Source organism: Phocoena sinus, chromosome 4 (genome assembly GCF_008692025.1).
Source record: "Phocoena sinus isolate mPhoSin1 chromosome 4, mPhoSin1.pri, whole genome shotgun sequence".
NCBI lineage: Eukaryota > Metazoa > Chordata > Mammalia > Artiodactyla > Phocoenidae > Phocoena > Phocoena sinus.
In genome coordinates, this window is record NC_045766.1 from 47,989,774 (window position 1) to 48,012,192 (window position 22,419).

The 22,419-nt window shown below is 37.8% G+C and overlaps 1 protein-coding gene across 3 annotated transcripts in view; it reads left to right on the top strand.

Moving 5' to 3' along the window:
• Positions 1–287: 287 nt before the first annotated feature.
• Positions 288–22,419, top strand: part of SEC62 (SEC62 homolog, preprotein translocation factor) — a 31,349-nt gene continuing 9,217 nt past the window's right edge. For all 3 annotated transcript variants that reach the window (XM_032630065.1, XM_032630064.1, XM_032630066.1), the window contains exons 1-6: positions 288–531; positions 9,684–9,792; positions 10,822–10,927; positions 16,835–17,039; positions 17,284–17,376; positions 20,431–20,491. In XM_032630065.1, coding sequence (XP_032485956.1) covers positions 496–531; positions 9,684–9,792; positions 10,822–10,927; positions 16,835–17,039; positions 17,284–17,376; positions 20,431–20,491 — 610 coding nt within the window. In that variant the 5' untranslated portion in view covers positions 288–495. The remainder of the gene's footprint in view (positions 532–9,683; positions 9,793–10,821; positions 10,928–16,834; positions 17,040–17,283; positions 17,377–20,430; positions 20,492–22,419) is intronic.

Sequence of the window (22,419 nt, forward strand, 5' to 3'; positions counted from 1 at the left end):
AAATGGGATTAGGAGAATTTACACGTGGGGAATAGATGCAGGGCTCACTGGCAAGAAAAGAAGTGCCACACTTGGAGACGTCTAGAATTCCATAGGTCTCAGGAAATCCTCTGTAAAAGGTTCCACCCCAAACCTACTGACTCCGAGGAGCATGGGGCCCCAGGAATCTGTATTTTAATAGCTTTCCAGGTGATTCAGATGCCCAGTCAGGTTTGAGAACCAAGGACTCTTTCCAGTCCTCCTGTTCTTTGATCCACTTCTCAACTTCCTTCTGGTCCCAGCGATTTCCAGTTCCTGCAACAAAAGGAGCCAAGGAAAGAGGGGAGAGAAAGCGCAGCCAAGACCCGCCGAGCCCGCCTAGTACCGGCCTCTCGCCAGCCTCCCCGCTCCGGCGCCAGCCGGTAGATTATATAACAGCCCCGCGGCGCGCTATCGCGATATTTCCACCGCCCCCGCCTACTTCCACGTCAGAGGGAACCGGGCGGAGCGGCCAACATGGCGGAACGCAGGCGACACAAGAAGCGGATTCAGGTAGCAAAGGCGAGCCCTGGGATAGGGGACTCTCGGAAGTGGAAGACGCAGGGAAAGCTCCCGGGAAGGGTGGGCGAAATCGAGGACGAGGTGGGGTGGGGTTCCCCCGCGAGGTCGCCGGTTGCGGGCTGAGTCGTTTTGAGGGGCCTGAGGAAGGGCGGTGTTGGCGACGGCGGAGACCGAGGCGGAGGTGCTGAGGCAGCGGCGGAAGGCGGGAGGCGCGGCCGCCAGCCCAGGGTGGCGGTGGCGGCGGCGGCGGCGGCGGCGTTGTCGTTGTCGGCCTGGGCCTGTGCTGGGAGGTCCGCGTCCTCCGAGCGCAGACACCGACCCTCCCCGGGCTCCTCCCCTCCCTTCTCCACGCCATCCTTTCGCCTTAGCTGTCCCGAAATTAAGGCCGCGATAATTAGGGTAGAAGGAGGCGGAGGACTGACCTAAAGCTGCCCGTTCTTTGTGCGCAGATAGAAGGACCGTAGGAGGGGGCAGTGATCGGGGTTTGGTCAGCTGCCCCAGGGGCCCAGGCGGCGATCTGCGTATCCAGATGTTCGTTTGCGTGCAGCCTCCTTTCTCCTCACAGTTATTAACTTAAACGTCCAACTGAAGCTTTCCGGCTTTCTTTCAGCGACACAGTGTAAATAAACAAAACTCCCTTGGTACTGCAAAGAGCGGGTCCCGCCCAGAAACCTTTCACATGCCAGTGTGTCATCCTCATAACCTACATAGCATCCCTCCCTCATTCCACATGCATGTCATCTATGTATTTCTTCCTTGCAGTTTTCCCCCTGTTGTTCTTGCTCTTTGCCGAGAGGATTAAATATGGGGAACAGCTTAGACTCAGGATGTTTTGTTGTCTCCTTATTAGCTCCTGTGCCTAGAAACCTTCATATGTCGTCATAAATTGATGGCGTGTTGTAAACTGTTAATATACTAATCACAAATTGTTACACTCATCATTGTCTTTTTGTTCCTTACTATTTCATTGCTTAGATGAATGTTTCTAATGTTTTTTTCCCCCATTTTTTTCACTTAACTGACTTACACCACAGGTGATTTGAGCTATGCAAGTTAAAATTCTCCTGAAAACTTTGAAGTACTAGGAAAAAAAAGATTTCAGTGATCAGTAAATACAGAATTTTAGAATTAGGCAGAAATAAGAAAGTAGTTTCAAAAAGAGTACAGAAGGAGACCAGAGACAATTGCTCCCCAAGTTCAGACAGGTCATAAAACCAAGGCTTAAGGTTATTATGGAAGAAGTTTCTAATTATACTGTTTCTAGTCTTTCAAAATTTAGTGTTATTGGTCAGGTATGGATACAAAATATACTTTTATTAGAATTTGTATTGAAGTTATCAAATTAGGACTTACTGGACTTATATTTACACACATGGTATATTTTATGGCCTTAAATAAACATTGTTTTTACAGTTTCAACTGTTCTTTAATATTGTTGTAAAGGTGATCCTAATTCACTTTGAATACCTGGTCTATTTCAATTGTGATCTCATTAAGCAGAAAGATAGATTTAAAAATCTGTATGGTAGTGGTAGTGACTGGGAGCTAAAACTTGTGCCTGTTTGTACCCCAGTGTCAATAATTATTGGCTGTGTAACTTTGGTCAAGTTACTTAACTTTTTTCCTCTATTTCCAAATCCATAAGAAGGAATATTTACCTTAAAAAAATATCCTCATTGGGTTGTTGTGGAAAAAAATAGGTGCGTGGGTGACTTGTTATTAAAGGTTATAAAAGCTATTAAAAGAGTGCTTAGCACATAACTCCTTTTTCCCCTTCCCCAGGGATGAAGGCTTTATGATAATTTGTTTTGGTTTTTGTTAAGCACGCTGATATGCTGAAGAAAAATTAACAGTTATCTATTCAGTAAATAAACCTTTGAGTTGTGAGCTCCATAAAGAATGGCTGTTTACTTACTGTTGTTTAGTTGGGGATTAGATAAGTGTGTGAGGATCTGATTGTTAAAAATCAAGTTGGTATACTGCTAGGTGAAAATAAATAACATTTTTCACCTCCTCCAAGTTTTCTACATAGCTGTGCTATGTAAAATGTTGTGGAGATCTTGGGAGTGCTACCTGGAGTACTACTGTGCGGTGTCAACAGATTAATAAAAGTGTACAATATCTTATAAAACTCCTTGGTTTTTTTCCCTCCAGAGAATCAGAAACTCTATAATATTGGCATTACTTTAGACAAAAAGATCAAACGTAATGACCAAATTCAGAGTTGAAGTTACAGAAAAAATTCTATTGTGAGACTCTGGGCAAAAAGATCTGTAATATTAACTCAGTTTCCTGTTGCTACTTGATGTTTCATGTTTAGAAAAGATTTTTATGTTTAGTAGATTTACTGACCTTGAATTGTAATTTGTATATTGGGGGAAATGATTGATACAAACAAGTTCAGGGTTTTAAAAGGTAGTTAATTTGTATGCTTTTTCTTTTTTTTTAAATTTATTTTATTTATTTTTGGCTGCATTGGGTCTTCGTTGCTGCACGCGCGCTTTCTGTAGCGGTGAGCGGGGGCTACTCTTCATTGTGGTGCGTGGGCTTCTCATTGTAGTGGCTTCTCGTTGCAGAGCATGGACTCTAGGTGTGCAGGCTTCAGTAGTTGTGGCTCACAGGCTCAGTAGTTGTGGCACGCGGACTTAGTTGCTCCGCGGCATGTGGGATCTTCCCGGCCCAGGGCTCGAACCCATGTCCCCTGCATCGGCGGGCGGATTCTCAACCACTGCACCACCAGGGAAGCCCTGTATGCTTTTTCTAATGTAGCCTAATTTTAGATTCTGGTATTCCATCAAAGTTGGAAGCAAGAAGACTATTTTGTCACATTTCCTTCTTGGACTCACTTTACTGGTCACTGAAAACCAAAAGTGAGCTGCGTGTTCACTGACGTGATATTGGAAAGTTTTCATGATTGAGATTCTCAAGTGAGAGTGATCTCAATTCAAATTAATAAAACATTTGAAAGTAAATAATTGTAAGTTTTCTAAGAAATGCAATTATGTAAGTTTTTAAGAACATTAAAATCAGTACTTATAGGTTAACAAAGTGCTGCTTACTAGAAGGGTTAATTGAGAATCCTAGTACCATGAAATTTTAGAGTTGAAAACGATTTTCAAGTAGTAGGGGTTTTTGGAATCTTTTTGCACAAATGCAGCTCTTATGTAAAAGCAGAGGGGTGGGCCCAAAGCCCTATCACCTCAGTACCCCACTACTTCACTACCATTATCCCTCATCCTTAAGCTACTTTTAGGACCTAGATCTAAAAGCATTACTAGGTATAAAACATATTGATCTAAACCGTTAACATCATTTTACAGATACACTGAGGTTCAGTGAGGATATGTGGCTTGACCCAGGGTCACTCATCAAGATAGTAAAACCAGATTTAGACCAAGTCTTCTAATTCCAGTTGAATGTTCATTCCACCGCACCATTGATAAAATAAATTGTTTTGACATACTTTAATCTTGCAATCTTTATATTAAATTGTACAACAAAGACTTAACGAGACTTGTCCCTGCTAAAGAGGCTCATCCCATTTAGTGTTCTGCTTATGTGTAAAGTATCTAGTTGAGTTTTGGGACATTGAAATGGCTTATTCATTCCTAGAAATTTTATAGTACCTGCATCTCAGTTAACTTTGTTGCACCCATCTGTCTCCCTGTCAGTAAAACCCTGACATATCACGAACCAATATGCTTAATTTCAGAAAAGGGCAAGTGGATTAGGATTATGCGCTCTGACTCTGGGACTTTCTGAAGAAAAGAGATGGAACCCAGGAAGCCAGTCCTAAGTGGAAAAACTCCCCTCAGAGGCTTAATGAAGGGCTTACAATGGCAGGGGGTGGGGGATGTTAGAAGGGCACTGCCAAAGTCAAGATACAGAGACTCTTGTAAAGCTCTGTTAGTAACATACTGTGTGACTTTAAGCAAAGGATTTATCTAAGATCTCCTCCAGCTTTCAGATTTTAACCTGTTAACCTATTTACATTTTCACGAATATTTTATACTGTTTGTATAAAGATACAAATTGACAGTTGGTGAACTAATCTTTTTCTTTTGCTCAGTTCATTCAACAAGCTTATTTATTACCTAAGCTTATTTCTATTGAATATAACAATTTTTAAAAATTCTAGTCGTTTTGGGGGTCGGAGGATGGGGAAAGCAAATTCGAAGTCAAAAATTCTGTGAGATTGAAGTCCATGGCTTACTGACTCTTGATCTAATATTTTTTTTCTCAAAAAGATTATCTTAAGTACCAAAAATAATATATAGTTAGAAATGGTAACCCCAGTTTCATTGTAGTATTTGAGTGTTGAAGTATTCTAAAATAAAAATATTTGTTAAATAATTTAAAAAGAATGTTCTACCCAAACTTTCAGTTTTTGTAATTTTGGATTAAGGGTTGCAACACCCGGCATCTTGGTGTTTGGGTTGGCAGTCCAGCCTCAAAACGTACTGGTTCTTTGCTTCCTCATTCTAAGACATTTGAGCTCATTCACTGAGCTACAAAGTTCTCCTCATTCAAGGCTCGATGAGCTGGTTTCTCTTGGTTAGTGGGTGATGTTATTCGCAAAAGGCCTTCACTTTTTGTCAGAGGGTTTCTAGAAAAGTTAGGAAAATATTCTGAATATTTCTTCACATCAAAAGGGAACAAAGAGGGGAAGTACTTTAGTCTAATGTATAAACAGGAAGAGGATAAGACTGTTTTAGCCTGCAGCAGGGGAGCAGTGAGAATGAAGATTCCATGGCAGGCTCTTCTATATTACTAGCTTCCCAAGGTCATATTCTCTTGGTGCTCTTCTGTAGCAGTCTTTCTTTCTGGCTTTAAAGCCCCAGCAGATGGCACAAATTCTATACTGCTAGAGACAGTCTACAGTATGTATAACTTATATGTGGTATAATGAATATTTCATAATATTTCACAGAGGATAATAGAAACTTTTTAAGGATTTGAACTTGAAGGAGGAACAAGGAAGGAATCAGTTCTGTTGTACCAATATATTGATAGAATTCACTACTTTTCTAGTCAGATGTTTAAGGGAAGTTAACTGATACTTTAAGAAAGTATCAATGAATAAGTAACTGTCTGGTTGGGAGAGATTATCCAAGTCCATGTTTTCTGGGTCTGTTCACTTCATTCTTGCTTTGTAGTGCCTTTACCAAGGAGGGGAAGGGAATGCAAAGAGAATACTTGAGTCTGTTTTTGCAGTTGTGGAAGAGTTTGGTGAACTTGAAGTTAATTGTTAAAATGAGGTTTTAAAGTGTGGATTCATGTATTATCAGATTCCCTATTATATAATAATAGAACGGACTTTTCAGTTTCTTGGGTATTCTAATAGATTTTACGTCTGATGCCTCTTATCAACGATCAGTAGATTAGTACCTGTATGCCTGTGTTCAGTAAATGGTTTGAGTGTTAGTATGAGTGTAGACTTGTAATGCCTAAAGTTGATGTGATTGTTTTTCCCCCAAGAATCACCTTCCTCCCAAATTTCTGTTAATTGAAAAACTGTCCTTTCAGTTGATCAAATTAGAAATCTGACATCTTTTACTAAGCCATTTCATTCATCTTTTATCATTGAGTCCTACCTGTTGTACATTTGAAATGTTTCAAATGTCAAAATCCTTCCCATTCCTAGTCTAGTATCACATCACATCTTACTTGAATACTAAGTAGTTTTCCTGCCTTGTGCTTTTTTCCCCCAGTTCATTCTACATACAGGCTCCAAAATAGTGTCTAAGTCATTTTTTTTTTCTCATTTTGTCCTCCTTCTATTCAAAACCTAGTTTCTGTGACTTAAGGAGTAAATTTGAAATTTCTTAAGACTGCCTTGAATACTGTTTAGCCCTATTATACATACTTAACCTCACAATTCTTCCTAACTTGTCTCTACTAGAGCCAAATTTTATGCTCATTTTTAGCCACAGTATGTTTATGCTATTCATTCAGCTTATCCCAAATTTGTTCATCTTGGAAAATCCAGGTCCCTCTTCCAAGAGGTCTTTCATAGCTATTCTCATCCACATTGATAATCTCACTCCTTTTGTACTCCTAAAATATTTTTTCTACCACTCATTTTGGAAAATAACAGTTGTTGTTTTGGAAGGTTGTAACAAAGTGGAGGTATCATGCCTTAACAAATTTTTGATATTAACAGTAGCACCCAGAGTTATTATAGGGTAAACACTCAGTAAGTATGCATTTGAACAATTTATGTTTATTGAGACTTCTCCCCCACATACCATTTTTAATCAAGCATATCCCAGTAACAAGTTATCAGTTAATTGGATAAATCTTTAAATTGGCAACAGTTGTATCAACTGAGGGAAAAATTGAACATATATGGGTGTGATTATAAAATAGAATTGGTTTCTATAAAGCCAATTATAGTATCTCATTATTTCCAACTATTTATATAGTATTACTTTTTTGGCTGTACGTGACTATATAGGATATTATTTACTAATAGATGAGCCTCCTCGAAATGCAGTGCGTTACACAGACATAATTAAATGCTATCGTTTAACATATACTAACATATATGTTAATAATTTTAGTGTGATTTCAAAAACCGAAATATAGAATTTTTAGTTTGTCAGAAACTATATTTTGTGACTAGGACCCAGATTAAATAATTATGAACATTGTAGATGTTACTGAACTTGGAGTGTTAAATTTTGAATTTACAGTTTTTTAAGATTCTATTTTTTTGTGATATGTGTTTTTATATATAAAACTAGAGGTCTTTTAATCACATAAATATTTGGTTTTTACTATAGTTTTCATTTGGATTGAATGGTTTGGGCTTTTTTTTTTCTTTTTTAAAATTTTTATTGTATATTGGAGTATAGTTGATATACAGTGTTGTGCAGGCTTTTAATTTTTATTGTCACAAATAGTAACCCACAAGTCGGGTAATACGAGAGTATAAGAATCATGCATTGTTAATTGGCTGTTGGAAGTAGAGGAGTTGGGAAGTGCAAAGAAGGAAATACGAGAAGTAGCTGCCAGGTGACCCAGCAACCACGGCACAGATTTTCACTTCATCTCACAAATTACTCCTCTTCAGGATAAAATTAAAGCTGAAACTTTGATTTGTTAGTTGTTCCTTATTTTCAACAAACATAACTGAATGCAAACTAACTTGAAATCTGTGGGAAAACTGACGTAAAGATAGATGATTTAGAGAGTTTATTTTTCCTGTTTTGTGTTATTAGAATGTCTTGCCTAAAACATAACTGTCTTCAGCATTAATTTTTCTCGGCATACTAGATTCTTGGCAGATAATTCTTTACTATTATTTGGCACTTTTTTCATCTTAAGAAATAGCCTTTCCTGAAATCATTCACATTTAAATTGTATATTGCTAGAAATATTGCTTGAGTGCTCTGTGTACTGTGCTTAAACATGTAATTAAAGACAGTACTTTTGGGCTTCCCTGGTGGCGCAGTGGTTGGGAGTCCGCCTACCAATGCAGGGGACGCGGGTTCGAGCCCTGGTCCGGGAGGATCCCACATGCCATGGAGCAACTGGGCCCGTGAGCCACAAATACTGAGCCTGCGCGCCTGGAGCTTGTGCTCCGCAGCAAGAGAGGCCGCGACAGTGAGAGGCCCGCGAACCGCGATGAAGAGTGGTCCCTGCTCGCCCCAACTAGAGAAAGCCCTCGCACAGAAACGAAGACCCAACATAGCCAAAAATAAATAAATAAATAATTAAAAAAAAAAAAAAAAAAAAGGCAGTACTTTTAATATGATAGCTTACAGCAATAAGACAACTAAAAGTATATATATAAAAGATATATGCAAACATAGACTGACCTAATATTCTTCAGTATATGAGTGGGGAGAATAAGTATACAGGAACATAAGTTCAGAATGTAAGGAAATAAAAGCAAGATGGGGAATGATAAACAATGAAGCTGGTAGAAAGTTTGGAGGAGGGAATGGAAAAAAGAAAACAGGGAAGGATTAAAGTAGCCTTTCCAAAACTCTTTGTGCCCTTCCATTAATCAGTTCTGAAATGAGATTGTAATTTATTTGTCTATTGCTTTTTTTTTTTTTTTTTTTTTTTTTTTTGCTGTACGTGGGCCTGTCCCTGTTGTGGCCTCTCCCGTTGCGGAGCACAGGCTCCGGACGCGTAGGCTCGGCGGCCATGGCTCACGAGCCTAGCCGCTCCGCGGCATGTGGGATCTTCCCGGACTGGGGCACGAACCCGTGTCCCCTGCATCGGCAGGCGGACTCTCAACCACTGCGCCACCAGGGAAGCCCTGCATCTTTATTTTTGCTTTACCCCGTTCAGAAAGAAAAGAAGAAAGGCAAGGTGAGAAAAGATTCCCTGACGATATCTAGAATCTGTAACCACAGGGGAAAGGGAAGAGAATACAAATCTTCAGCATCTCTGATAGTAGTTTGTATCTGGGACCACACTGGGACAGCTGTCTTTGGTTAATTTGAGAACTCCTCCTGCAATCTGTTGTCCATTGTTCAAGGTACATGGCTTTGGCTGTTATTTAACATTTATTTATGGCACCTGTTTCTACTTACTTTGACATTTGGGCACTCACTATTGACAACCTCTTAATGTTTTGAATTATTGCATTACGCTTTTAAAAAGAGACCAGGCAAAAGTGAAGGTGAACTGGTACAAAATGATTACCATACTGGAAAAACAACTCAAAATAAATGCCTTGTAGCTGAGGCCAAGAGGCAGACAGGTTTGGGCCCTATCAACTTGTATTTGAAAAACGTGATTTTAAAAATCTCCATTCCAGGGGCTTCTCTGGTGGCACAGTGGTTGAGAGTCCGCCTGCCGATGCAGGGGACACGGGTTTTGCCCCTGTCCGGGAGGATCCCACATGCTGCGGAGCGGCTGGGCCCGTGAGCCATGGCCGCTGAGCCTGCGCGTCCGGAGCCTGTGCTCCGTAACGGGAGAGGCCACCACAGAGAGAGGCCCACGTACCGCAAAAAAAATCTCCATTCTGTCTTCTGTATACATTACCAGGTCTGCTCCAGAAAAAGCTTGAAAGAAAGGCCTGTACTAAACTTAAAAAGATTTTCAGAAGAGATCTGTAAATTATTCTTCAGTATATCAATGTCACAAGTAAATGATTACATTAAATTAATATTCTTACTTTGCAGGAAGTTGGTGAACCATCTAAAGAAGAGAAGGCTGTAGCCAAGTTTCTTCGATTTAACTGTCCAACAAAGTCCACCAATATGATGGGTCACCGGGTTGATTATTTTATTGGTAGGATTACATCAATAAAATTATATTTGTGTGCATATCTTATGAAGATACCTAATTTGGGGATAGGTAGATATTTTAAAAATGCTCTCCAAGCATGATTGGTGAAGCTAGATGATGAGCATATGACAATTGATTATCCTGTTCTTTCCTTTCATGATTGAAAATGTCAATAAAAATAAAAGAAAGTGCTTTTTAATAACGTTTCTTGGAAATTTTTAAAATAGGATTTATTTTCAGTACTAACACTAACTTTTATTCAGATAGTACATGTACTTAACGATACTCTTTTTGTAAAACTCTGGCATAGAATTCAGTGTGAAACAAGTGTGTCAGAACCAACTTAGGAGTGTTTGTTATTCACATAATCTAAACAACTTCATAATCAGCTAATATTATCTGTAATATTGTCTCATAGCTTATAGATCAATAGTTGTTGAGTTTGCCTGTCTGATCAGTTAAGGTTGAATTACCTATTATTGGGAAGAAATTTATTTATCATCTCTTCAGTGTTATGATTAATGATTTTGATAGTCCTTAAAAGTTTATAAAAATAGACATGCTGATTTTTTCACATCTCATATGTTTAGCTTCTTCCAATGACAGTAGATTGTTTCAGAGCTTATTCCTCGGTGGGTTACAATAAAGCTTGGTGACAGAATTTCTGTTACTGTGGTAGAGGAAGATTTTTGGTTTGTTTATCCCATATTATGATTATTTGATAAGAGTGTTATTTACATTTATTTTGAATTTTTTAAAGAACATTTTCTCATTAATTTATCTTGCTTTAGTTAATATTTTTGAATGTCATTTATTTCAGAGCATTACTTTAAGAAAGGTGCTTAATCAGTATGTTTCACAACTTGAGGTTTTGAGGAACTATTTGTCATCATTATGTCAGACTTAAATTTTTTGTTGAACTTGGTTGTATTTTCGGATGCCAGAATGTTGAAATTTGCCTTATAGAATATTGTTTAGATAGGCACAAATCCTGCTGTATACTAAATTAAAAATAATAAATTTCTTCTTTAGCTTCAAAAGCAGTGGATTGCCTTTTGGATTCAAAGTGGGCGAAGGCCAAGAAAGGAGAGGAAGCTTTATTTACAACGAGGGAGTCTGTGGTTGACTACTGCAACAGGTAGTTTTTATTTCTTAGTGAAGGATAATATAAATAGTAATTTAAAAATATTCTCCATGGTCCTGAAGCTCCTTCCCTATTTCATCATTAAGTATAGTGCTATTACAGCATAGCTCAAGTATAGCTTTTACATGTAACCTGGATTTCTTCAGTACTTCTGGAAATGAATTTATTTGATGTTAGGCTATCATATTTTTATAACTTTTATTTGTGTTCTGTTACATTTGTACATTTGCCAGGCTGACTGAACTGAAGGATCAGCAATAAAAATCATATACCAGTGCCTGTCGTGAACAAAAAAGTTCTTTCTTTTCCAGAGCAAAAGTTGGGGAATCTTTTCCAAAACTTTGTCAGAGATTCCTAATAGACCTGTTGTCCCTGTTTTGTTTTGTTTTTTCAGCGCCTACTGAGCCATTAGCCAGGTACCCTTCCCTATTTTGTTTGTGATTGCTAATATATTCCTTGTGAAATCAAGGCAGCTGAAACATCTGTCTTTTCTTCATTCCAAAATGAAGTATAGACAGTTCAGTAACATATCCATGTTTTTTATAATAAGTACTTCTCCTTTGGGAAAAACTTTTCATGGTGAATGGTGTACAAAAATCACTTCTCTGGGGAATTCCCTGGTGGTCCAGTGGTTAGGACTTCTCGCTTCCACTGCAGGGAGCAGAGGTTCAATCCTTGGTTAGGGAACTAAGATCCCACATGCTGCATGGCGCAGCCCCAAAAAAATCACTTTTCTCTTGGAAAGAAGTATGCTGGGGTTGTTTTTGGGTTTTTTTTTTTTTTTCCTCCAATTTTTCCCTTGGTTTATTTACTACTTAAACATATTTATTAAGATGTTAGTATATGAAATTTTGTTTTTGTGACACTAAATTTTGTAATTGGTGGGAATTTGACATTTTAGATTATTTTATATGCTTAGCAGGGAGATACACATAGCATTTACTAATATATTGCTTAATGGCATTTAAAGTATCAGCCACATGAGACCCCTCTTAAAAACCACTATTTTACAACCTGGTTTCTAAAACTGTAAAGTTGAAGAATTATTAACTATTTCTTAAAATTCTTAGCTGCCAGGGACTTGCCTGGCAGTCCAGTGGTTAAGACTCCACACTTGCACTGCCACGGGCCCAGGTTTGATCCCTGGTCGGGGAATTAAGATCCCACAAGCCATACTGCACAGCCAAAAAAAAAAATTCTTAGCTGCCAAAATCTAGAGTCACTAATGGACCTTTGAGAAACAATGGAAATTTCATTGTCGGGGCAGGGATTAGCTAACAGTGGTGTAGTCGGTATTTTCCTTTACAGCCATCTGTGTATTAGAACTCCAAAGTGCAAATTTCCTTGCCTGCCTCAAAACAGACTTATTTTTTATATATATAGTGTAAAAATTAAAAGATGCTATAAATGCAGAAACAGAGAAGTTAAATCACTTACCCAAGGTCACACAGCTAGTAAGTGGCTGAGCCAGAATTCTAAATCCAACAATCTGACTTCATAGTCCATGCTCTTAACCACTGCACTATACTATCTCCTCCAAAATGATGATGGATTTAATGAAGCAAAAATTAAGATGAAGGATTAACCTGTCAATACTATTTGAATATTAAATCTGAGCCCAGATCTCTGAGGAGAGCAGCCAGTATTAATACACTTCACTTGGCCTTTTAGGAGACTTGATACTTCGTTATATGAAAAGCAAAAAAAACCTGAGTACAGAGATTGTCCTAGCAATACACTCACTTTTTGTTGTATATGTTATTCCCATTCATATCAAGCTTTTTGTGTCCTTTTTGCACTAAGAGAGAGAAGCATAACTACCTAAAGTTTTCAAAGCCACTTCTAATAATAACCATGGTGACCTCATGATGGCCAGCCCTCATGGGTTCCTGCCTGACTACAGGCAAAACCACAAAGGGACACTTGTCCTGTCTCATTTTCTGAAGTCTTGAGGGAGTCTAAGGAAAAACAAAGGAAAACAGGAAACTGTAGATGTGCCTCTTTATGGCCTATTTCAAGTACAGACTCTTCAACCTTTTATCTAGCATCATCCTAACCCTCCTAGTGACTTTGCATCTCCAACCCCCCAGTCCAGTAGTGTCCTTCTCACTCTCATTCATATACCATACTCATTCTCTCTTCGGGTCTTTCTTTGATAATAACCTGCCATTTTCCGCAAACAGTTCTTCCTCTATCCTGCCTGCCTCTCAATATAAATATCTCTCAAATTCCATCTCTACCATCTAGTATTCCCCAGATCCTCTAGCCCACATTAAACTAATGTTCTACAGAATTTATAAAGGTAATAGCATACAGTTTAGTCCTTAACTATTTAAATAGAATTGTTGCATGTGTGTTAGTTTTTCTAAATTTCTTGCCTGCTAAATCTGAAGGCAATTGGAGGACTGTTTTATATTTTATTGTAACTCCACAGCAATTAGCACAATGTGGGCATTCACCATTGTCAGATAAGTGAAGGTCCTAAACATATGTCTGGCATTTAATAAACATTTATTAAACCTGGTAAAAAAAATTAAGAGGTGAAGAAAAATAATAAGCAATTTAATAACTTTTCACAAGCTGCTTTTAATCCATTCATTTATTCTAGAAATACTTATCAAATATCTATTATAGGCCAGGCCTCAGGAATACAGAGATAATTGTGACTTGGTTTCTGCCTCCAAAGCACATATTTTCATCTGTTAGAGAAGATTTGTGACTAATTACAATACAGTGTGTTCTGTAAGAAAGACAGAAATGGGGAAACTTCAAGAATGGCCTCTCAGGGAATATGTTTTAATCAAATTTTGAAACAGAAATAGGTGATTACCCAGCAAACAGTAGGAGAGTGGACATTTGATCCTGGCAGAGGGCACAGAACATACTGAGATAGGAATGTATGAGTAGTATGTGAAAATGTCAGTTTATGTAGATGATCTGTACTGTACAGTGTGTTTAAAGCTAAATAAATGGAGGCACTGATTTTATTACAATAGTAAATGTCATCTCATTTTTTGAGGCATAGAGTGAATTGAAGTAGGCATTCTCTAAGGAACTATCAAGGAATAAGTGAATGATTCTACTTATTAATGAATGGAATGAGGGTATAATGTAACTATTTATAAAACCAAATGTGTTTGTGTTTTCCATAACTATCAATATTAAATGAAATTCAAGATTTTGCTACAGCAGTAGTAATGGCTAACATTGAGAACATGCATGCCAGGCACCACACTAAACAATCTACATGCTTCTCATTTATACCCCATTTTAGAAATACACTAAAATTAAGTAACTTACCCAATGCTACATAGCTCGTTATGTGGTAGAGGTGATATCTGAACCCATCTACCTGAATGTGAACTTCTCAAGACCAATTTGATTGGTTAATAGTCTTCTTTTCTCTCAAGGGGTTGGGGCAGCTGTACAGGAGGAGTAACAGAAGCAGGTGTTCCTGCTGATTCTGTGCTCTTCTGCATCTGCTCGTCAAGGGAAGGATTTCTTTTTTTTCTCCTAAGGTTCTATGGTTTATATTTTTTAATTGTTTATTTCTTTATTAAGAACATTTTTTTTCACTAAAGTAAATTTGAGAAAATTTTGAAAATGATACAGAAGAAAATCCAAATTACCAATAATGTTGCTTCATGGATAATTATATTACCATTTGAGACTATATACTCAAGTATCTGTGTTTGTGTGCCCATGTACTCTTACTATATGGAGAGCTGTAATATGAACTGTAGTATGAAATGCTGGTTTTCAATTAACATACAATGAATAAGATGTATTTTTGTTTTCATATTAACACATTATTGACTGGGGTGGGGGGTTTTGCAGAAACTAATGCTGTGGTGTTAGTACAGCTGCGGTCAGTAATGTGTGAAGTTGTAATGAATGATCCTGATAGAAAATCTGGAAATCATCTAAGTGCAAAAATAGAGATTAGAATATTTTCATTATAAATTTTTGTAAGAAGTTCTGAAGTAGTAAAAATTAAAGATCCCCCTTCATATGCAAATACCCACCACTACTCTTTAAGTCTCACTTTCTACTCATAAGTAGTTAATTATTAAGGGTCTCATTTCAGATTTTTGCTTGTTTATGTATATATGTATATGTGTAGCAGATATTAATGATGGGTTCTTTGGGGGCATTTCAGGCAGTGGCATAATTATATATGCCGTATAGATCTTCTGAACAAGTAAAAGTCCAGATGAGGAGACCTAGAAGTTAGCTTTGTGGAGATGTTCATGGGGTGGACCTAACTGAGCAGCAGAAAGAAGCCCAGCCAAGCAGGTCAAAACACAGGTGGGCACAAGATAATGATCAGAAATAAGTTGTCTTTAGGCAAGAAGTAGGCATCTAGTTAGCAAGTGGTATGATGTGCTGGAGTAGGCACCAGTGAAGGTATTGAATAGAAAGGTGGATAGTTACCATTAACAGGCACAGATGGTGGCAGTGGGACCTAGCTTCTAGTTGTGTTTTGGTAGTTGTACTTTATCAAGGCAGGAATAAAGAAATCAGGAACTCTGAAACTGGAACATAAGATTTGAAAAGATGGCTTTTAGATGACAAAGGTAGGGGTAAACCAGTTTCTTGAGTAAGATTAGAAAAGATTGAGGCAGCCAAGGTTGACTTAATTTAGGGTCAGCTGAGCTTCTAAATTCATCAGATAAAGAAGTGAATAAAGCAAGGATCTTACTCTTAAGAAGTTTACAGTCTAGTGAAGGCAAACAAGCATGTTATAAATTGTATATTAAACTAAAAGAATAAATGCTGTGGATAGGATAACAGGAAACAGGAGGAAGGATGGAGGATAGATTTATAATTTTAAACAGGGTAGGCTTAGTAGAGAGGGTAACATTTGAGGGAAGACTTGAAAGAAGTGAGGAAGTAGACCAAAAGGACATGCTTATTTGGGGGAAGAGCATTCTAGATAAAGGGAATAGCCAGTGGAAATGCCCTGAAGTAGGAATATTAAAAAACAAAACAAAACAAAATAACCCCTGCTATATAGAAGAAAGATCAGTTTATTGAGAGAAATTAGTGAAGCAAGGAACACATGGTGTTGTTCTGCTACATATATTGTACAGTTTTCAACTTGATACTGTGTTGTTTTCAGAGTCCAGAAATCTCACCTTAGCATATTTAATTATTCCTTAGTTAATTGGAGATATTTAATTACAGTGACAGGCTGAATAGTGAAGTACATGGAGAGAAGAAAAATACATCAAGAAGGACAGGTGAAGACACGATTTGGATCAGTCAGATCATGGGCACATTTTTTTTTTTTTTTGTGGTACGCGGGCCTCTCACTGCTGTGGCCTCTTCCGTTGCAGAGCACAGGCTCCGGACGCGCAGGCTCAGCAGCGGCCATGGCTCACGGGCCCAGCCGCTCCACGGCATGTGGGATCTTCCCAGACCGGGGCACGAACACGCGTCCCCTGCATCGGCAGGCGGACTCTCACCCACTGCGCCACCAGGGAAGCCTGGGCACATTTTTAATCTGCTAACATTTCTTAAACTGTTACTTTTATTTTCCCCATATATTTATATACCACTTATGTCTGCTCTTGAATTTGAGACTTAACTTTAAATCAGTCTTGATTACTCCTAATGAACCTAGAGAAAAACTTAAGGATAATTCCAAACCTATAATCTCATTAAATTATACAGTTAAAAAATGAAAATTAGGTTGACAACTTTCATATAATCAAATTGGCTACACAGGTTTTCAGTTAGACATTTTTGATGTTCTTCAGTGGGCTTACTAGTTGTAATTTCTTTTGTGAGTTGCCAGTGTATGTCTTCCTTTGCTCATTTTATTCAGGTCTTGAAATTTTTGCTTTTTAGTCTGTATTAATTTATAGGGAATGTAATGTCATATCTTTGTTTCCAAAGGCTTTTAAAGAAACAGTTTTTTCATCGGGCACTAAAAGTAATGAAAATGAAGTATGAGAAAGACATAAAAAAAGAAAGAGAGAAAGGAAAAGCTGAAAGTGGAAAAGAAGAAGATAAAAAGAGCAAGAAAGAAAATCTAAAGGATGAAAAGACAAAAAAGGAGAAAGAAAAAAAGAAAGATGGTGAAAAGGAAGAATCCAAAAAGGTGATTTCAACTAAAATTCAGTAAAAATCAAAAAATTATGACTTGCACATTAGCAGTACTGGTGTATCAGCACTTTAAAATATCGCGCAACAACCACTTAACCACATTAGGATTCTTACACATGCTGTGGTTGAGAATTTTGATTTCTGTGTCTCATATAGTGAAACTTTGACTGTATGGATGTTACATTGCTTTTTGCTTCTTTGCAAACGTGTTTTCTTCTATTCAACTTGTTTTTTAATAGGAGGAAACTCCTGGAACTCCCAAAAAGAAGGAAACTAAGAAAAAATTCAAGCTTGAGCCACATGATGATCAAGTTTTTCTGGATGGAAATGAGGTGAGAGTATCTAGCTTATAAGTAGAAATCCAATTTTCCATAGGAGTTTTTAGAATTACCTTTGATGCCTTCACTAAGAAAAGAAGTAATTCAGATAAATTTAACCATGTAGATACAAAATCTACTTTTTAAAAGTGAATGTCTCTGAATTTAGATTTATAAAAATTTTTTTAAATCAATCTGAATCGGGTTCAGCTGTGTATGATAGATAGGAAACATGAAATAACAGTGGCTTAAAACAAAACAAATACTTGTTTCTCTCTCATTAATGAAATCGGAAGGTAAGCAGATATGGCAGCTCCAGGGTGGATCTGAACTTTTCCACCTGTGTGAGGCAGTTAGTAAAGATTACCTCATGGTGCAAAATGACTGCCAGCCTTATATCTGCATCCAGAGGAGGGAAGGAGAATGAGAGACATGCTTCCTTTTTAAGGATACTTTCCAGGAAGCTGGCGATTTTATTTCTGCATGTATTCCATTGGCTGGAACCTACTCATATGGTCATGCCTACCTGCAGTAAAGTCTTAGAAATATGCTTTTTATACTGGATGGTCATTTGCCCAGTAAAGTATAAGATTCCCATTAGAATCAAAGGAAAAAAAGTACAATGGTTAAGGAGGGACACCTACAGGTTTCTGCCTCTTATAGTTAGACACACGACTATCAGGGTCTAAAATTTTCAATATTACTTGATGCTTTACTCAAGGAGATCATTTTTATTTATTTAATTTAGTGGCTTATTTTTATGGTTGTAGCCTTCCATGAAGACCACTTAATTTAGTCATTTAACCAATACAAAAACATTTACTTATATACTGGCCATTGAGTTGTTGTGAATTTCTTGCTATACCTAATACAAAAGTAGTATAAATAGAAAGCAGTGGTTCCTGGAGCTATGAGCTTGAAAATCTGGGAAGGCTTTTCACAAAACATGTGCACTAGGCTCATTCCAGGCATACTTCCGTGAGGATCTCTAGGGTGGAATCTATAGTAAGTGAGTGTGTATATGGATGTGTGTGTGTGTTTTGTATAACGTATCCCTGGGTGATTCTGGTGAACCCCTGCTTAAGAACCAATGTAATAGAAGACCACAGGTCTTTCTTAATGTGAGAGCGCAAATACCTTCAGTTAAACATCAGGCATTGGCTATATGCGAAGTCGTTTTTATAGATGTTGGGAATAACATGATAAATAGGATAAAATTATCTTCTTGGAAGCTCTTATAGTCTAGCAAGCATACAAGCGTTTAAACATGGTATGGGCATACCTCATTTTATTGTACTTCTGTTTATTGTGCTTCAGAGATAAAGTTTTTTGTTTGTTTTTTTGTTTTCAGCAAATTGAAGGTTTACAGCAACCCTGCATTAAGTCTATCAACTCCGTTTTTCCAACAGCATTTGATCACTTTGTGTCTGTCCCATTTTGGTATTTTTCACAATATTTCTAACCCTCCTCCAGCAAAAAAATTAAGATTCACCAAAGGCTCAGGTGATGGATAACATTTTTTAGCAATAAAGTATTTTTTACTTAGGGTATGTACATTGTTTTCTTAGACTTAATGCTATTGCACACTTAATAGACTATAGTATAGTGTAAACATAACTTTTACATGCACTGGGAAACACCAAAAAATGCATTATTGCGGTGATCTGGAGCTGAACTGGAAATACCTCTGAGGTACACTGTATATATTATATAGTACAGTATAATATAGTACATGCCTGTACTATATTACAGCATGGTGAGTATTGTGGGAGAATACCAATTAGGGATAGGTAATTTAATCAAGAGAGGATAAGAAGGGTCTGGAGATTCTGGACACTTGACCTGAGCCTTGAAGGATGACTGGTAGATTGCCAGGTACACTGCAAAGGAGTTATAGGTCTGTTAGACAAAGGAAGCTTTTTCCTGAGCAAAAGCATGGGTGCTTGCGTTCCCAAAAAGGCTAAGATTTTATTCTGTAGAAAGAAGCAGGCTTTGAAACTTTTAAAGATGGGAAACATCTTTAAAAACTTGTTTCTTTAGAATGCTAAATGGCAGAAGTGATGTCTGTGGATCCGATTTCCAGGATAAATGTGCAGCATTAAAAAAGAGAAATGTTAGAAAAAGAAGCAAATCAAAAAGCAGTAACCAAGAGCGCTAGTCAAAATAGAACCAGGAGGGTTTCCCTGGTGGCGCAGTGGTTAAGAGTCCGCCTGCCGATGCAGGGGACACGGGTTCGTGCCCCGGTCCAGGAAGATCCCACATGCTGCGGGGCGGCTAGGCCCGTGAGCCATGGCCGCTGAGCCTGCGCGTCCGGAGCCTGTGCTCCGCAATGGGAGAGGTCACAACAGTAAGAGGCCCGCGTACTGCAAAAAAAAAAAAAAAAAAAAACAAAATAGAACCAGAAAATGGAAGAGTACTGTTATTTATAGAAACTGAGAGATAAAACTAAGAGTTTTATGGATGATGAACAGAGTTCTGATTATTCTAAATGAAGTAAATTTCTGTTTTCTAAAGTAAGTTTTAAAAGCAGTGGTTCCCAGCTTTGCAGCTACAGACCCTCCGTGGGGAGCTGGCAATGAACTTATTGCAGGGAGTCATAGAATCTTTATGTTCACTGAGCAAGATCTTTAATAATGGTTCTTTGCTTCTCATCAGTTGGGTGGAATTGAGAGCTGCTGGATCTTTAATAGGGCCTGACTGGAATCTATCATAACTGTGCTCTTAGACTGGTTGGTTCTACTCTACTCATGCCAGTATACATCATTACATTAGGGGCAAAAAGGCTGTACAATTGCTGGTATTTAGGTTGAATAAGTAATGGTTTGCACACAGGAGTAAACTGTTAAAAGCATGCAAGTACATAGAAATGTACTTAACTGTGTTACGTAATTTATAGTTTTTAAAATAATTTTCTAACTGAATGGATACCAAAAGAAACACTGCTACTAAAGGAATAGTCTTTGGAATTTGTTTACCTTTAAAAGTAGTTCTTATATGTTAAGAGGTTGGAAGTAACTGTTCTAATGTAACCTTAGAACTTTAAGCACTGAGGTTTCTTGATTCTTCTAGGTATTTGTGTGGATCTATGACCCAGTTCACTTTAAAACATTTGTCATGGGATTAATCCTTGGTAAGTACAATCTCTAAAATTTAGAAAGGGATATAAACAATGCAGAAGCCAGAAAGAAAATATTTAACATAAAATAGTTATTTTTTTAAAGTACATTTTAAATAAAGCCAGAAGATAAATGATAAACTGAGGATAATATTTGCACTACATCTTTAAGAGATTAACAACCTGCTAGAAAAATGGTAAAGGTAACTCACAGATAAAGAAATACAGTGACCGGACTTCCCTGGTGGCGCAGTGGTTAAGAATCCGCCTGCCAATGCAGGGAACATGGGTTCGAGCCCTGGTCTGGGAAGATCCCACATGCCACGGAGCAACTAAGCCTGTGTGCCACAACTGCTGAGCCTGTTCTCTGGAGCCTGTGAGCCACAACTACTGAGCCCACGTGCCTAGAGCCTGTGCTCCACAACAAGAGAAGCCACCGCAATGAGAAGCCCATGCACCGCAACGAAGAGTAGCCCCTGCTCACCACAACTAGAGAAAGCCCGCATGCAGCAACGAAGACCCTACGCAGCCAAAAATAAAATATAAATAAATAAATAAATTTATTTTAAAAAAGAAAGAAATACAGTGACCAATAATTGTGAGTGATACTTAATCACACTCAAATACAAATTAAAGTAACAGTGATTATCAAGAGAATTATAAAATTTAATAGTACCTACTCTTAGTGAAGGTCCAACACAAGAAAAACCAATACTCTCCAATAATTGACGATATGTCCGTTATTTTATTTTTTATGGAGGGCAGTTTGGCAATATCTTCCAAATTTTAAATGTATACACATGGACTCAACTATTCTACTTCTAGGAATTTATGTCATGGCTGTTCCTAATATAGTTGCACAAAGTATCTATTCAGAAATATACACTGACACTTTATTCTAATCCAAATCCCTCAGACTATATTTAGGAGGGCCATTAGCAAATATCTTTCAAGTTTTTTTTTTAATTTTTAAATTTTATTTATTTTTTTATACAGCAGGTTATTAGTCATCAATTTTATACACATCAGTGTATACATGTCAATCCCAATTGCCCAATTCAGCACACCACCATCCCCACCCTGCCGCGGCTTTCCCCCCTTGGTGTCCATACATTTGTTCTCTACATCTGTGTCTCAATTTCTGCCCTGCAAACCGGTTCATCTGTACCATTTTTCTAGGTTCCACATACATGAGTTAATATACGATATTTGTTTTTCTCTTTCTGACTTACTTCACTCTGTATGACAGTCTCTAGATCCATCCACATCTCAACAAATGACTCAATTTTGTTCCTTTTTATGGCTGAGTAATATTCCATTGTATACATGTGCCACAACTTCTATATCCATTCGTCTGTCAATGGGCATTAGGTTGCTTCCATGACCTGGCTATTGTAAATAGTGCTGCAGTGAACATTGGGGTGCATGTGTCTTTTTGAATTATGGTTTTCTCTGGGTATATGCCCAGTAGTGGGATTGCTGGATCATATGGTAATTCTATTTTTAGTTTTTTAAGGAACCTCCAACTGTTCTCCATAGTGGCTGTATCAGTTTACGTTCCCAGCCAACAGTGCAAGAGGGTTCCCTTTTCTCCACACCCCTTCCAGCATTTGTTGTTTGTAGATTTTCTGATGATGCCATTCTATCTGGTGTGAGGTGATACCTCATTGTAGTTTTGATTTGTGTTTCTCTAACAATTAGTGATGTTGAGCAGCTTTTCATGTGCTTCTTGGCCATCTGTATGTCTTCTTTGGAGAAATGTCTATTTAGGTCTTCTGCCCATTTTTGGTTTGGGTTGTTTGTTTCTTTAATATTGAGCTGCATGAGCTGTTTATTATAGTTTGGAGGTTAATCCTTTGTCTGTTGTTTCGTTTGCAAATATTTTCTCCCATTCTGAGGGTTGTCTTTTCGTCTTGCTTATGGTTTCCTTTGCTGTGCAAAAG